Raw genomic sequence first — 15,736 nt, 5'->3', positions numbered from 1 at the left:
TCAAGCCAAGTTTGGTGCAGCTCGGTCGAAACATGTGGAATCTAGAAGCAAACGTATGGCATCGGCGTTACAGGTCACTTCGCCACGCCGCCACGCCCAGCTGCTATCTCAAAGCCGGTCAGGGTTGGAATCCTCAACACACCAACATGTCTTCTGTGTCTGGACACAGTTTCATGTTGATTAGGTCAAAGGGCTAAGATAGCGACCGTTCACAGTAAAACATGACACTTCCTGTTCTCAGGGGGCGTGGCCTAAGTGATGTCATCATTTCACCACAGGGTATTTTAGGACACCCGATGACGATCAATCACTGAAAGTTTGGTCCCTCTATGTGTTTTTTTATAGGAAATATAAGAGTTTCGTGTTTCATGGCGAGTAGGTGAACTTTGACCCCTGCTAACCCCCCTTCAACATGCTCCAAAACTCACCAATTTGATAACTTTAAATCAAACATGCCTTATGATCAGACTGACCGAGTTTGAAGCCGATCAATCGAAATCCCTAGGAGGAGTTCGATCAAATACGAAGGCTGTAAACAGCAAAATCGAGGAAAAAAATGGACGTTCAATACAAAATGGCCGACTTTCTGTGATAGTTGGCTTATAACATTAAATGTAAGTTCTGAGTCTTTTGGTGAGCTCTACAAGTGTACCAAATTTCATGTCTCTACGATGAAGTACGTTCATACCATTGTGTCAACAGAAAATTGCTAGTTGCCGCCGTTCAGCAATTTTTTTTGCGATTTTTGCGACAACCTTAAAATTCAAAATTTTTAAATTTTCTAGTCGCGACCGCCAAGTTTGGTGAGTTTTTGAATATGATAAAGCCCCCAAAAAGGCACACGAAGAGGTGGGAAGAATCGTAATAATAATAATAATAATAAACAGTACAGATACAATAGGCCTTCGCAGCGCTTTGCTGCTCGGGCCTAATTAATGAGCTAAAGATTGCTAGCTCATTTATTACCCAGGCTGTCTCTTACCAGCAAGCCTGCCTCAAGCTGTATTTATTGTATCGACAGACACAAGCGCATGAAACTTGTTGCAAAGATGTGTTTTCAAAACATCCCTACCTTTATAAAGTTCGATGTAGCCATGATTGCTGGTGTTTTATGCAAAAAATTTTTTTCCAAAAACTCACATCAGTCGTTTTTTCTTTCTTTTTTTTAATCAAAGGAAATCATGAGAGTTCCCCTTCTTCAACTGACAGGTGGGGGAAGGGAAGCAGTACTCTATGCGCTAAGTGACCAGAAAAAGCTCTGGTCACTCAGGTTGTTTTTCTTGCATCTCATTTGGAGCAATTTAAATGTGATGAGAAAAATGTCCTCTTCCTTTTGAATCCATAACTTTTAAAACAACGATACACCTTGATCCTGAAAACAGATAACGTCTAGCTCAGGTGAAGTGAAATAAACACCGTCAGTTCATCTACAAATCTAAAAACTTGTAGTGATTAATTTATAATGTCAGATTCCTCTGAACACTTGAGCAAAAGCCTAATTATCTGACCCCATTTCTGCATGCCAGTGCTTTAATGTGACTGCAGTAGGGCTCATTTAGACTTTGGTGCATGTAGTTTCCTAATAATGACATTTATTGCATGTCTTGCAAGGTTTTTTTTCAACACATAAAATTTTTTTGACATTTTATGTGTTGATTGTCAAGTGACATAAATGTATAACAGCATACCTTGTGTACACCTAAATGTTTCTGTAGTATCCACAAATATGCCTACACTGAAAAACCTGCTTCAGAACAGAATCATCTTACTGGGAAGATTTGTGTATTAGCAGCAGAACGTCTGACAATTGGAAAGACACACTAAAGATGAGCTATGGTAACAAGAATAAAATAACTATATGTCTGAATATTATATCAACACTTCCCCTGTTATCTTTATTGTTTTGCAATCCATTGAAGCAATTTTTGCAATAATTTTTTTTCTAAATGAGTGCAAAAGTTTAGCTTAATAAATATAATGCAAACTTTTTCAGATTGTGATTGTCAATTAGAAAAATTCCTGTGCCTTAAAATGTTTTTTATCTTATTATCAAAAATGCTATTGAGTATATTTCTTAGTATTGGTATCGAGTTAATAATGTTGGTATTGTGACGACCTCAGTCCCTACCAGTTTTGCATGTCTGGAGATGGACATGTTTGCCCATTATGTTTTTCTTTTTGGTAAAAAGCTCAAACAAAATCAAATTGGTTGGCCTCTAGCAGTTTTCCTTCCCAGGATGCCCTTACTTAGCTCTATTCACAATCCTATCTGGACTTTACTCCGTAAAGGCAAAAGTTCAAGAGGTCATGCAAAGCACTGTTCCAATGTTGTGCAGCTCTCTACTTTTCTTCTCAACAAACTACTAATTATTAAAATGGTCTTCCTAAAGTTTCTTGGTGATTGGCAGTGTTCTGCTATTTGTCATTTTATAATGGTAAAACCTGCTTTTGGCAAGAAGAGATTTAGAGTAGTTGTACTTTTTGAAGTTATTAAACAGCTGATGAGAAATTTGCTTTCTTAGAATGCTTCAGGATAATAGTTTATGAGATACGAGATCAAATTTCCCCAGACAGTTTACAGTCTCTGTCTGGTGAATTGTTGTTTTTCTGGGCAAGGCTGCTTGAGTGTTCCCTGCGCTGATGCTGTTTGGAGCCTCGGCTCGGCTCGTCGCTGAAACCAGGGGCTGTTTAGGGGCCGACGCCGCCCCCTCCCACTGTAGCTGGAGGCCTTTACGTGTTGTCTCTCTGTGCCTGCACTTCCCCACTGTCGTCCTCTATCTTACTCTGCTTTCATCTTGTCTAGTGTGTGAGGATTTCCTCCCTCTTTGCTGGGATGATTTTTCATGAGTTTTTCTCTTTGCTGAATATTGGGATGTGACATCTTCCCTGCTCCTCGGGAAATTACCTTCTGCTGCTCTTTCTAACCCTTTCCCACCATATTTTTCGTCTTCACATTGTTAACACAAGCAGAGTCCACATTTATGAATCCTTTCATGCTTTAAAACGTCAAAAATCCCTTTAACGCTTTGAAAAAAGATAGTTCTAAATGTTAAACAGTCAAAACAGCAGTCCAGATCATTCAAATTCCTTGTTTTAGCCTTAAGCTAACCCTACTGATTCAAAAAGATGTGATATATCGCTGTTAACAGAAATCAATCCGGCTACCAGTCCAGCCTTTTATAGATCAGAATTCATCAAAACAGTCAACACAAAGTGCAAAAATTCTTTGTCAGCTGCTTCTCATATGACTTATTGCTCTTTACTTATCAAATATTTCTTTAATGGAGCCTTAACTGATTGAGATTTTACATGATGATGCCAAACCTAAGCTGTTTGTTCTTTCTTTATCTGATTGTGTTTTATGTTTTTCTCAATGCCAGTTTGAAGTTTACAGACATAAAGCTCCAGCGTGACTGCAGTTAATATTTGGCCTTTAATAACACATTTGATTTATTCGGTTCTCCCATCCAAAACTAACCTAAACGTTTGGAATCTCTGTCCTGTTCCGACACCAAACTATGTTAAAGTTTCAACCATGTGGTCCAGACTGTTTGTCAGGAAGGATCTGGGTGCTGACCAAGATGGAAGAGCTGCTCTAATAATCGAGTACAACTGAAATGTGCAGCTGCCAACAAGTAAAATCCAAATGCAGCCTAGAAAAGATTTGTAGTCACAAATTGAGCTGCATGACATGATGACTGTTTTTAGGAGCAAAGGTGAGACTTTTAAACCTACGAAGTGTAGCTACTGTTAAGCATGGTGGTGGAAGCATCATGCTGTGGGGCTGTTTCACTACCAGTGTTCCTGGTTTATTTTTTTAAAGCAGGTGAGTTAGTAAGAACTAATTGTTATTTACAATAACCACCTGACTGGTGCATTGCACAAATTGTATGGAATAAGAAAGGAGAACTTCTCCTGAATTACCACAGGCACTGAAACGGCCACACAGGATGATGCTGCCACCACCATGCGTCTTATAAACAATGGTCCTGATTTTGCTTCTCCACCTACTCTCTCAAAGGTAGCATTTCAGTTTATGCTAAGAGCTAAATATCATCGCTTCTTCACCATTTTAAAAACATCTCTCCACCATCCATAGGTTGGCTTTCTGAAGACGCAGCATCGCTATGAGATAGTGTTCACCCTGCCGGAGGTCCCAGCGGTGGGTAAAGATGTGTGTCCGGCTCCTTTACCCAACCCACACCTCAAAATCACCGACATCTCAGCAGCACCAGAGGGTGAGTTCACAGGTGACTCCGCAGAAGGAAATTTAGACTTTGCATCCAAAATACAGTTTTTAGTGTCTAAAAGAGGGCATGCGCTCTATGCTCAAGCATCTTCCATAACACCAGCTCCTGGAAAATAAATGAACAGCTCTTTGGCTTTAGCGCTATGCTAAATTTAACTACAACATTTCTATGAAAACAAGTCAAATCAGTATCGATATGATTATTAAAAGCAACTTCAATTCTTATCGAGGTTTCCTGAAGTTTTGCAGCTAATAAGGAGTTGGCTGTGGCGAGAAAGCCCTGCATTGGATCATGTTACCATTTAACAGGCTCTGGGCAGTGAGCTGTGTGCTGTGGCTTTATTTAAACAGAGCTACACACTCAGCTGCGCGTGTCGAGCCGTATGCCGACACTCGGCTAGTATTTAACACGCTGCAGACAATAATGACAAGGTCAATAATTGCAGGTGATGGGCGGGGACGACGCCTTCTGGAAGGTACAGCAGATTACTAAAACACTTTTTTAACTGAACATGACATATTGAAAACATACATAGAAAAATATTTGCATAAGATCTAAAAAATATACATTCAGATGGCATGTATAGGATAAGTCTTACTTGGAGTTTGTTTCCTGATCCTGGGTCATTTGGCTGCTAAGATAACCTGCATTGAAATGCTGGTTGAGCAAACATTTACCAAAGTGTTCAGCTACATAGATAAGATCCTATTTGTCAGTTTTCCTGTGCTAGAGGTCACAGTTTTCTAAGTGCTATAGAACCAAAAAGCCACTCGTCCCTGGGTGGGCTCGAACCACCAACCTTTCGGTTAACAGCCAAACGCGCTAACCGATTGCGCCACAGAGACTTGCCAGTCTTCATGATGAGTTACAACACCATGGTGGACAAGGTTGTAATTCCTGGTCAAAATATATTGCATAAAAAGGAGTTTAACGGCTCTGTTTAGCTATAATACTTTATAATTTATCTTTTTACTACCTGATGGGGTCTTAATTGCTGCAGAAGTGTTTGGGTTTTAGTTTGTGTTAAAGTAATGTCGACTTGAAGGCGCTTGGACTCAGTTTTCCAATCAGGGATACTGAAATGATGAGCCTATTTCTTCCTCACACATTATTCATGCCACAGTTGAGCCTAAAATTACTCTGGGTTACAAAAAATATTTTTTTGAGTTGTCTATCTTTTTTTCAACTGAATTAGGACTACGTTTGCACTGCTGAATCCAAAAATGTCATTCACTTTTCTCAACCAGGCCAGGTTTTTATTTTTATTTTATTTTAATTTGATTAGAGAAATCCAATCTTCTGTTCTCCTGACATTTTTGTGACATTATCAGTTCATTTCCATTAATATTTCTCATCCCAAAAAAAGTTTTAAGAGAAAAATAAATGGCTTTCTATCAGAGTGTATTAGTTAAATGTTACAAACTTGGATTTCTGTTAATTGAATAAAAAACACTGATGAGGCTAAGTACATGTGGATTGAACATTTCATCTTTATTGTGCAAAATTCAGGTCATGAAATTCCGTTTCTTCGACCGCCTCATATTTTCAGCAGCAGGGATATCTCTCTTCAGAGTCCAACAGTAACATATAATAGGACTCAGAAAATGAAAACAGGTTCACCCCTAATAATCAGTTGATAGAAATTCCTCACAGTCTGAAACTAAAGAGCAATTCTGACCTTTACTTTCACCTCACTGTCACACCCTTTATGTTACTGTCTAAAACTGCTCCACAGCTGACTTTTAGCAGGTGCGGCCCCATGTTTATTAAATTTATGACTGGTTAGTCACGAGGCGGCTGTCAGGCCATGTTTGTTGAGATGATCCTGAACTGCTTTAAAACCAGACGACGAAGCTTAGCGGTGAGAGGAAACCCGATCACCCCGCCTTGTCTCTCCCTAACTGTGTGTGTTTGTGTTGTTTTTAAGGAGGCCTGAAGATAACGTGTGAGTACTTGGCCCTGCAGGAGGGGGTTCTCTGCGAGGAGGTGCTGCTGCTGAGCGAGACCAGCGACACCGTCTGCATCAGGGTCAAAGTTCACGCCAGAGTCATGGGTGAGGTTATTGCAACAGCGTGAAAAAAAACCCAGCCGCCTCATTTTTTCTGCATTTAACAGCCCATACTGCTCACTGCTTTTTGAATTGAGTAATAAAGGAAATTTGAATTTTGCAGAAGTCATGTCACACGCTCAGGGCTTAACTTCAAAAAACAAGCATGAATCACTTTGGGATTGCTAGTCGGAACAGTGATCTGTGTTTTCTAGGAATTTCATTAAACTTTCATTGATTTTATATATTTAACCCAAAAATGTCTTTAAATGTTTTTAAAAATCGTTTTAGTCTTTTATTTTTCTTTAAATGTCAAGCACTGGTTTTGAGTATACAAATACAACACTTCTGAGAACTCTCCTAAATTTAGCATTTCGGATTCACTGAACTGTAGCTTTTTATTTATTTTTTTTACACAAGAACAAACAGATGCAGTGCTTTCCAAAAGTATTCATACCCCTTGAACTCTTCCTCATTTTCCTTAACAACCATAAACCTCAATGTATTGATCTGCATTTTGTATAATTGACCAACAAGATCAGCATAATTTTGAGGTTGAATGAAATGATAGTTTTCAGAAGTTTTGAATCTTTTTTTTATAGAATAGAGCTTTATCAATCCCCTGAAACTTTGACCAGCTTTACCGTCTCTCCTGAACATTTGCACCCACGCAGCATGATGCTGACACCACCACGTATCTTCGTGGTTATATGGTATTTTCAGGATGATATGCTAGCTTTCCTCAGCACAAAGGGATTTTTATGTTGTTCTCATGTGAGCAGAGTGACTTTTTCCACATGTTGGAATTGCCCTCTTGAAGTAAACAACAGACTCAGGTGCTTTCCTGTTAAAAATGGCTTTCTCTTTGTTACCTTTTCGCAAAGGCCATATTTTTTGAGTGCAAAATAAATAGGTGATGGTGATTATTTTTCATTGTCAGATTATGGATTAAGTTCAGTAAGATGATATGCTAAGCTTATGATATTTTCTTATAATGTGTCTCTGCTTTAAACTTCGCCACATCTTTTCCCCTGTGTGCTCTTGTCTGCATGATGCTGTTTAATCACTGATATTCTCTAACAAAGCTCCAGAGGTTTTCCAGAACATCTGGATGTATGTGTACTCTATGTTCTTTCTAGGAGCATTTGGAAGCAGCTTGTTTTGCTGGGCTTTACTTAAGGTACCAAAGACTCATGAATAGATATTTATGCTGGTGTACCATAATGCAATACCCTAAAAGTTAGTGGTTTGCTTGGAGTTGCTGTGATTCTGCTGGTGCACCGATGCCCCCTGCTGGTGGTTCTGAAAACTGCTATTTTTGTTCACACTCGATGCAAACCAGTGTCTAAGTAGAACCCTAAAAATTTAGATCACATTTATAAGTACTTTATATAGTATTACAAAGAGACAGTAATAGACAATACATACAAATCTTAATTACAATGTATTTTTTCTTGTTCAGACTAATTGTGAAATTTACACCCTTTGCTGGTTTTTATGCCTCTGTATTTCCAGTACATCCACGGCTTGTAACAAACCAGTATCGAATCGGTTTAACTCCATCTCAAAGCTTGGATAAATCCAGTAAATACATGGTTCATATTTAAGGGTTTCTGTTGTGCTGTTTTCCTGCATGTTTATTTTTAATCTCATAGCACGGCCTGAACATCTGTCCCGAGGTCTGCTTGTAATTTAAGCCTGGACAAGAACCAGGTCAATGGATTAGGCTGTGCCTCCACCTCTGTTGTTGTTCTTGGCTGCACTGTCGCTTTACATAAGAACCTAGATAATGAAAATACAACATTGTGCGTTAAGCTGATCCTGTAATCATTGTCACATCCACCTAATATTTTCTAATTATTGCATTTGGTACTTCATATGCTATTCAAACAACTAGGCATTTAGAGAAAGCACGTTTGTAGTTGTTACTCTTGGTAAAACATATTTCAGCTAATCTAAGGAGCTTCCCTGACAAACTGCTGTTAACATTAGGTAGATTGTCTCTTGGAAGTAGGCATTCCTCCGTGTATCAATAAGTCTTATAGTTAGATTGTAAAAATAGATTAAGATTGTTTTCTGATCTTTTTAAACCCTGCCATGATTGTTAAGAGTAATAAAAGCAAAAAGCAGTTGCATTGGCCGGGAATCGAACCCGGGCCTCCCGCGTGGCAGGCGAGAATTCTACCACTGAACCACCAATGCTTCCATGTGAGAGGGAAAATCCCACCCACTGAAGTACAGACCACACCCCATGTGTAATGGCTTGGTGAAGGCGGGATTTTCCATACGTATATCTGTAAAGCTCATGCAAAGAGAGGATTATACTGTTTCTATCTTTTGAGTGAGAGCTCTTGGATGAATTTGCAACTGCAAATTTCTTGTTTGAAGGACGTACACGGGCAGAGCACGATCACAAAACCACAGAGGCGCAGTAATAGACGAGGGGGGATGGGATGTTTCAAAGGGGGAAGGGAATGTTTAAATGTGAAGTGTGAGGGTCTTACTTTCTGTCAGCTCTCTGACAGAGACTGACTGTATTAAACCCGTTTAGTGTGAGCCTTGTACCCCAGATCCTTAGTAGATTTAATCAAACTGCCTCCAGCTAAAACACATTAACCCTCACGGATAGTGTAAGTTAAATATTGAAATTAACTCTAATATAAAATCTTCTGCTCTTCTGAAGTTTACAAATAGAAGTTAAAAAGTGTAAGAGTGAGGGAATGGCGGAAGAAAGCCGGAGTCGGAAATACTGGAAGACAGCTGACAAAAATCTCTTGCAAGGGTCTCACTAAAAAAGAATGAGGAAAAGCTGAAACTGCTTCAACCTTAGCAGGTAAGGTGTATCTAGGAACTCAACAGCAGGTGATGGTGATAGCCCCTCACTTAATCCTACTTAAAAATAGATGTTGCCCCATCCAGCTGGGTGGACAAATCCTGAATGAGAGAAACCAGGTGCCTGTCAACCCCATGGGACCCCACAGGGTCGCCAAATACCATGTTCCCTAGAAACCATGTACTGTACAACGCAAACGTCCTTAGACTTTTGGAGCAGCTTACCATGCTAAGGTACTCCATGTTAGCACACTCATCCCTAGCTATTGCTAACTTAGTGGTGTTTGGTGGCTCACCCTCATAGAAACCAGCAAACCCACAGTACAGTAGTAATACAGTGCTAGGACAATCACAGTTTTGTCAGGATTGTGAAACGAAGCCCAATAAAGAATTTGGGAGAGATTCAGAAGGTGTAGACAACCACTGGAGTCTCAAGAGACATACAAAGTTAAATTCAATTTGAATTCAAGAATACATTATTGATCCTAAAATTAAGTAAAATATGGTTAAATATCATGTTATTCAAGGTTCTTCAAATGGTTGTTAGGAAGGATCTCTTGTAGCAGTCTGCATTACAGCAAACTTGATGAAGCCTCTGACTGAAGACTCTTAGTCGTAAAGTAATCTGACAACATCATGAGCGTCACACTTGGGATATAAAGTTGCCCAGTTGTCTTTATAGATGAAAATACATTTTGACTTTAATTTGGGAATTAAGGTCCCAGAACCTAAAGGAAAAGTGTGGAGGCACAGAATCGACCGTGCTTGAAGTCCAGTGGGATGTTTATTCCACAGTCAGAGAGGATTTGGACAGCAACGCCATCTGCTGTTCATGTCCACTTTGTTTTTATCAAATATAAAGTCAGCAAAGCATCTACCAGGAAATTTACTGCACTGCTGTCAGCTTAGTCCACTTTATAATTCAACCAGGTCAAATTCATCCAAACCAGTTTTTGTCTGGTTTGGTCTAAATTCAGTTTAAATCAATTCAATTCATTTGAACAAAAAATACTTAGATTAAGATCCAGTCACAATTTTAGTTCATCACTGTTACAAACTGATTAGTGGATATAAATTAAGCCCATCTGATTGTTGATTTACCAACAATTTCTACATCTAAAGCACGGGGCGACTGTGGTGGAGAACAACTCCCTTTCAACAGGAAGGAGCAGCAGTATGAGCGTTGTGACTGTACTGTGTTCGGCTGAGGGTTGAGAGGACAGAGCAGACAGAAGCACAGGTCCAGGATTACAGTCAGAGCCGTAGGCGTAGGAACCGGGGAGAACTGGAGGGGACATTATAGTACCCTAGACCGTTACTTGGTCTCTGACACTAACGACAATAAACGCAGGTAATATGCTTGAAAACAAGGTAAAAACATTGTCCGTTAGAATGGATGAAAAATGTTTAGATACTTAAATAGCACATTTTTACAAGACAAATGTCTAGCATAAGCTAAAGCTAATGTTAGCCACAAAGTTTAAAGAAAGTAAAACTCACCTTCGTATCTGTGTGTAACGAGGCGAACATGTTAAAACCTTTCTCCAGCTTATTGTCGGGGCTTCGGATCGATGTACATCATTAATTGTTACCTTGGACAAGCCCTGCAGACGCCCAGTGCAAAGAGCCTTTTTCAATAGATCGGAAACGATTGAGCCGCTTTGCCCCGAACGCGGAAGCTGAGGTGCAAAGAGCCCAACAGTTCAGAGTTTCTCATAAATCCTTTATTGTCACTATTTAAATATCATATTCATTGTTCCAGGTAGGGGAAGCCATGCTTTGCTGCATTTTACAATGAACTTAAGTTTTATATCCAGACTATCAAAGACAGAAAATAGCTATTAAAACAATTGAACTCTGTACTGCTTTGAATGAACAGTTGGGAACCGAAGCCCCGTAGCTTTTTCTTCATCTTGAATATATTTATCTGCATTTGTTTTTTTCTGGAGGCAGAACAAATGTTTCACTCTGTCGTTGTACAGTGTGTCTGTGAATAAAGTTTTAAAAAAAAACATCCCCCCCTCCCCCACACCCAACAGACTTCTTGTGGCTTTGATGTCACAGTGATGTCACTCATCCTGTCTATGACATCACTGGCGGCTGCCTTTGTATTCCCAGATTCCACAGAGAAATTCATTTGCAGTTTGAACCAGAGAGCAAAGATGGAAGAAGAACATTTTTTGTTGGCGAAAATTAACAATTTACAGAAGAACCGCAGCAAGCTGCAGGAGGAGAACCAAGAGCTTCAGAAAACCGTAGAAAGTCTGAAGATCAAACTAGAGCGACTTAACAGAACGGACAAGACAATCAACTGGCATGAGGAAAATTGCTTACTTCTAAAATCAAATGCATTTTACAAAAAACAAATCAGAAAACTTAATCTGGACCTGGAGGAAGAAAATGCAACTATACACCAGCTAAGATGTGATAATGAAGCCAAATTAAGAATAACACTTAAACTGGAAGAGGACCGGAAAAAACAGAGAAACACTGCAGCGGACAAATTAAGAGCAAAAACAGAAAAACTCGAGTGGCTAGAGAGAGAAAATGAGGAATTAAATAAACAGATTGTATCTCTGAAGATTAAAAATGACAGGATCGAATCCAGGCTGGCGGAAAAAAGCAAAGATGTCCAGCAAAGGGAAGAACCAGTCAGGGAAAATATCCAGGAAGAGGAACTATCAGTATGTCAGAAAGTAGGGAGAATTTTTATGCATTTGTACGATTCAACGGTGGCGTATTGGGTGCCACCCTGGGCTTTTTTTTAACAGTAAATGATATTTTGGGTTGCTGGAAACAGGATGTTTGTGGGATAGTGATGCGTTTAAATTAATTACAAATATAAATACTCTTGTTTGCTTTTGGAATTTGTGCCTAGTGAGAGATGCTTGCAGGAAGACATCTAAACGGGTCAAATTGGAAGCTGACACCAGATGGTCTGCAGCAAGAGTGATGACTGACGGATGATTAAGGGTCGAAGTTTATGGACCAGAAACAGAGGAACTGTACATGAGACACGGATGCACAAGACACCTCCTTGTTCTGTGGGTTCATCAGTTCCTGCATCGTTTCTACAGAAGGAAATAAACAAGAACTCTGAATTTTACATTCTACATTACGGCAGCTTGCAGGTGCAACACACCTGTGACTGAAGAGAACAGAAGAAGCAGCTGCTATGTGATTAACTCAAGATAACCAAATCCAGGGGTCTCAAACTCCAGGCCTCGAGGGCCACAGTCCTGCAGTTTTTAGATGTGCCACAGGTACAAAACACTGGATTGAAATGACTTAATGACCTCCTCCTTGTGTAGATCAGTTTTCCAGAGCCTTAATGACCTAATTATTCTGTTCGGGTGTGGTGCAGCAGAGGCACATCTAAAAGTTGCAGGACTGCGGCCCTCGAGAACTGGAGTTTGAGACCCCTGAATAGGCTCTGTAACTAGGACCGCCCTAAGGAAATAAAAAGAAATTCTCTGGGAGGAGCTGTTTTAGAGCGGGTAGATTGTAACTAAAGCACGCTGCTGTCCGTTCTCCTTGCTAGTAAATCTAAAACTCACTTGTCTCTCTCTTCTTTTTCAGTTTGAGAATGCTTAGGTAGATGAACCTGACATTAATTTGGTCCTTCGAAGCCGGATCCCAAGATACTGAAGGAATTCAGCGGGTGAGACCGAATCCAGAAGGACCGTGCGCACGGCTAAACTCTTCAGTTTTCTCTTCAGAGTTTAGATCCTTTTCCGGGACTGGTATTTGGTTTACCAGCTGGAATCTGACGCTTGACGGGACTCCGTGGAAGGGGAGAGACAACTGAGAGTAAATTGTCTTTTAAAAGAAAAGCGTGAATGAGTTGATGGCGCTCGCGTTAAAAGAAATCCTGTGTAAGAAACGCTGTGAATCCTGGGCTCTAACAGCGGAAACTAAACGGCTTTAACTTTATGCTGTTGTGGTGATAATTGGATGGCGGAGTCCAGCGAGCAGCCGCTTAAATCCGTCTTAAAAGTTTCATTCCGTAAAAAAACAGGGCGGCGGAGTCCTGCGTGAAGACGCTTCCGCTCCGTAACTGAAGTGTGATTGGAGGTATAAACACCTTTAGGTATTTTATCTCATTTAAAGTAGCGGGTTTGGAAGGAGCAAATCAATTGTGGATGCAGAGGCAAGAATCCTCCACTCGTAAGAGTCCAAGAAAGGATTACCACAATCGGTATTTTTAATTGTTACCCACTATAAAAAAGAAACCAGTTTTTAGATCAGCCTAGGTGTTGACAAACTGGTCTAAATTGTTTAAAATGGGTAGAAATAGCAGGAAGTGGAGAGAAGTGTTTCAATATGTGTTCGTTTAATTTCTTTTATAAATGAATTCATTTAAATTGTCCGGAATGGTAGCAAAATAACTGCAGTACTGGAGAATACACAGCAGATGGCGGCATAGCAACCATTGAACGAATTACTGCTTTATATTTCAACAGTAAATGTAAGTCAAAAGATTAACAGCAGTGAAAATATTGGGAGTGTGTTGAAGGGCAGGACCCTGATAAAATAGAAAATATCTGAATAAATGGATAGTAAAGTACAGGAAAAAAGGTTAATTAAATACTAAAATAGAACTAGAACTATAGAATAAAATTAAAAACTAAAGAAAGAGCCAAGAAATGAAGGAAACAGAAGATTGTGATAACAGTGTGTTGGCAAATAAATAGATGACTAAATGAAACAGTAACTAAATAAATACATACAGGAATAAGTAGATGAATAAAAAAATATCTGAAAACTGGAACAAAAGTCATAAAGGAAAACAAGTAACAGACAGGAATGTGAAACACAAGAAAGGGGAATATGAAAGTTTTTTTAAGAAGGAAAAGGATGAGGAAACTTTAAACAGTTAAAGTTTCATAGAAAGAAAAATAATGATGAAAACTACTAGCTCATGGTTTGCAGGAATTAATAAACTGAGTAGTAGGTTTGGTAAGTAGGCATATGTGGTGATTTAGAAATAAGGAGAAAGGCAAGTGAGTCAAAGTAAGAGAATGGAAAGATGATTTGAACAAATATCAAATTAAAATGATCGTTGTGTTCAAGTTGCTCTCATAGCAGTTTGGAAAAATATAACTGGAAATAGAAAATAGATCTTATAGAGAAACAGCTAAAATGCTTTGCATGGTCCAAAGGATGTTTATAAAAATCTGAGTAATAATTAGGTAGAATTATAAGAATTAAAATATTAGATAAGAATGTTAATTATTCTTTGCGCAGATTAAAAAAAAACAAGCTGCAGCTGATTCTGGACATCTTAACATTCTTTTAATAATGAACAAAACTTTATTAAGATAGAGAAATATTAAATCTACAGGACTTACTTTTAATTGATTCAGTGAAACTAAAACTAACTCTCTTATTAAATAGTAATTGATCAAACAGAGGAACACATAGCCTTCATGGATTTCAAATGCACCATTAGCTCTGCTCTTGAAACCTTTATTTTTATTGCCAATATAAAACAAAAACAAATGTTTGCAGTCCACTTTAAAGAATCCAAAACAGATTACAGTTTCTCTGGCTACAAGATCAATGTACCAATGGGCTCTTTGCACCTGCTGCGCTGACGTCACATCCTCATTCATCCGACACATTATCAGAGTCAAACTGTGTTTGCTGCAGCCAGGGCCGCAACTACATATTTTTGAGGTGGATGCGAACATCATCATTGTAGGCTAGCTTAAGCTGACCTGAATATGTACAAGTCTCTTGTTGATACACGGACATTTCTTACCTTCTGTCTTTCAACCACTTTGAAAAGCTTTTCTTCGTCTCTCCAACATCTTTATCCTTCCCCCTCTTCCGTTTTCTGTTTTGGGCCCCGGAGTTTTTTTCTGCGCCCCATCTTTAGCTCCCTGTTGTCGAGGCATTACTACAAATTTAAAAGAAAACAAAACGCGCCTCAGCTGCTGCCCAAGCTGCCTGTATGGGAGGGGGGCGCCTAATCAGTGCTGTTCCTGTTATTGATCATTTCATACACAAACAGCTGTTAAGTACATAAAATGCTGACTATATGAAAAAAATTCCCCACATCGTTTTTGCGCCCCCTCTAGTGCAGCGCCCCTATGCGTTGCATACACTGCATAGCCACCTTTTGCGCCACTGACTGTGGAATAAACTTCACACTGGACTTCAAGCACGGTCGATTCTGTGCCTCCACACTTTTCCTTTAGGTTCTGGGACCTTAATTCCCAAATTAAAGTCAAAATGTATTTTCATCTATAAAGGCAACTGGGCAACTTTATATCCCAAGTATGACGCTCATGATGTTGTCAGGATTACTTTACGACTAAGAGTCGTGGCTATTATTAGCCCTTTCATGCATAGTGGTCACTACAGTGGACAGCTATCTAAAAGCCATTTTCTTGTGCTTCCTGTGGATTTTTATGTTATAAATGCACACAGACCACTGAAGTGGACGCTAATGCATCATAAAATATACCATCAACTACTGGCCATCAGCTGCAAATGCAAGAAATTATTTTTGTTAAATACAATATGGCCGACAGACAAAAAAGCATGAGAACCGACCCGGTCCCTCCTTCTACTGTAGACGACTCTTGCAAGTAAAAAAAAT

The 15,736-nt window shown here is 39.3% G+C and overlaps 1 protein-coding gene and 2 non-coding genes across 4 annotated transcripts in view; 1 reads left to right on the top strand and 2 right to left on the bottom strand.

Annotated features, from left to right (window-relative positions):
- Nucleotides 1–15,736, top strand: part of c14h20orf27 (chromosome 14 C20orf27 homolog) — a 45,990-nt gene that overhangs the window by 24,267 nt on the left and 5,987 nt on the right. For both annotated transcript variants that reach the window (XM_023346278.1, XM_023346277.1), the window contains exons 4-5: nt 4,100–4,238; nt 6,178–6,303. In XM_023346278.1, the coding sequence (XP_023202046.1) occupies nt 4,100–4,238; nt 6,178–6,303 (265 nt within the window). The remainder of the gene's footprint in view (nt 1–4,099; nt 4,239–6,177; nt 6,304–15,736) is intronic.
- trnan-guu lies at nt 5,022–5,095 on the bottom strand. The gene has a single exon. It is a non-coding gene; the product is annotated as a tRNA-Asn (tRNA).
- On the bottom strand, nt 8,429–8,499 carry trnag-gcc. The gene has a single exon. It is a non-coding gene; the product is annotated as a tRNA-Gly (tRNA).

This window comes from Xiphophorus maculatus, chromosome 14, assembly GCF_002775205.1.
Source record: "Xiphophorus maculatus strain JP 163 A chromosome 14, X_maculatus-5.0-male, whole genome shotgun sequence".
Classification (NCBI taxonomy): domain Eukaryota; kingdom Metazoa; phylum Chordata; class Actinopteri; order Cyprinodontiformes; family Poeciliidae; genus Xiphophorus; species Xiphophorus maculatus.
The sequence above is the reverse complement of the archived record's forward strand: the minus strand, read 5'-3'. Positions and strand labels throughout refer to the sequence as shown.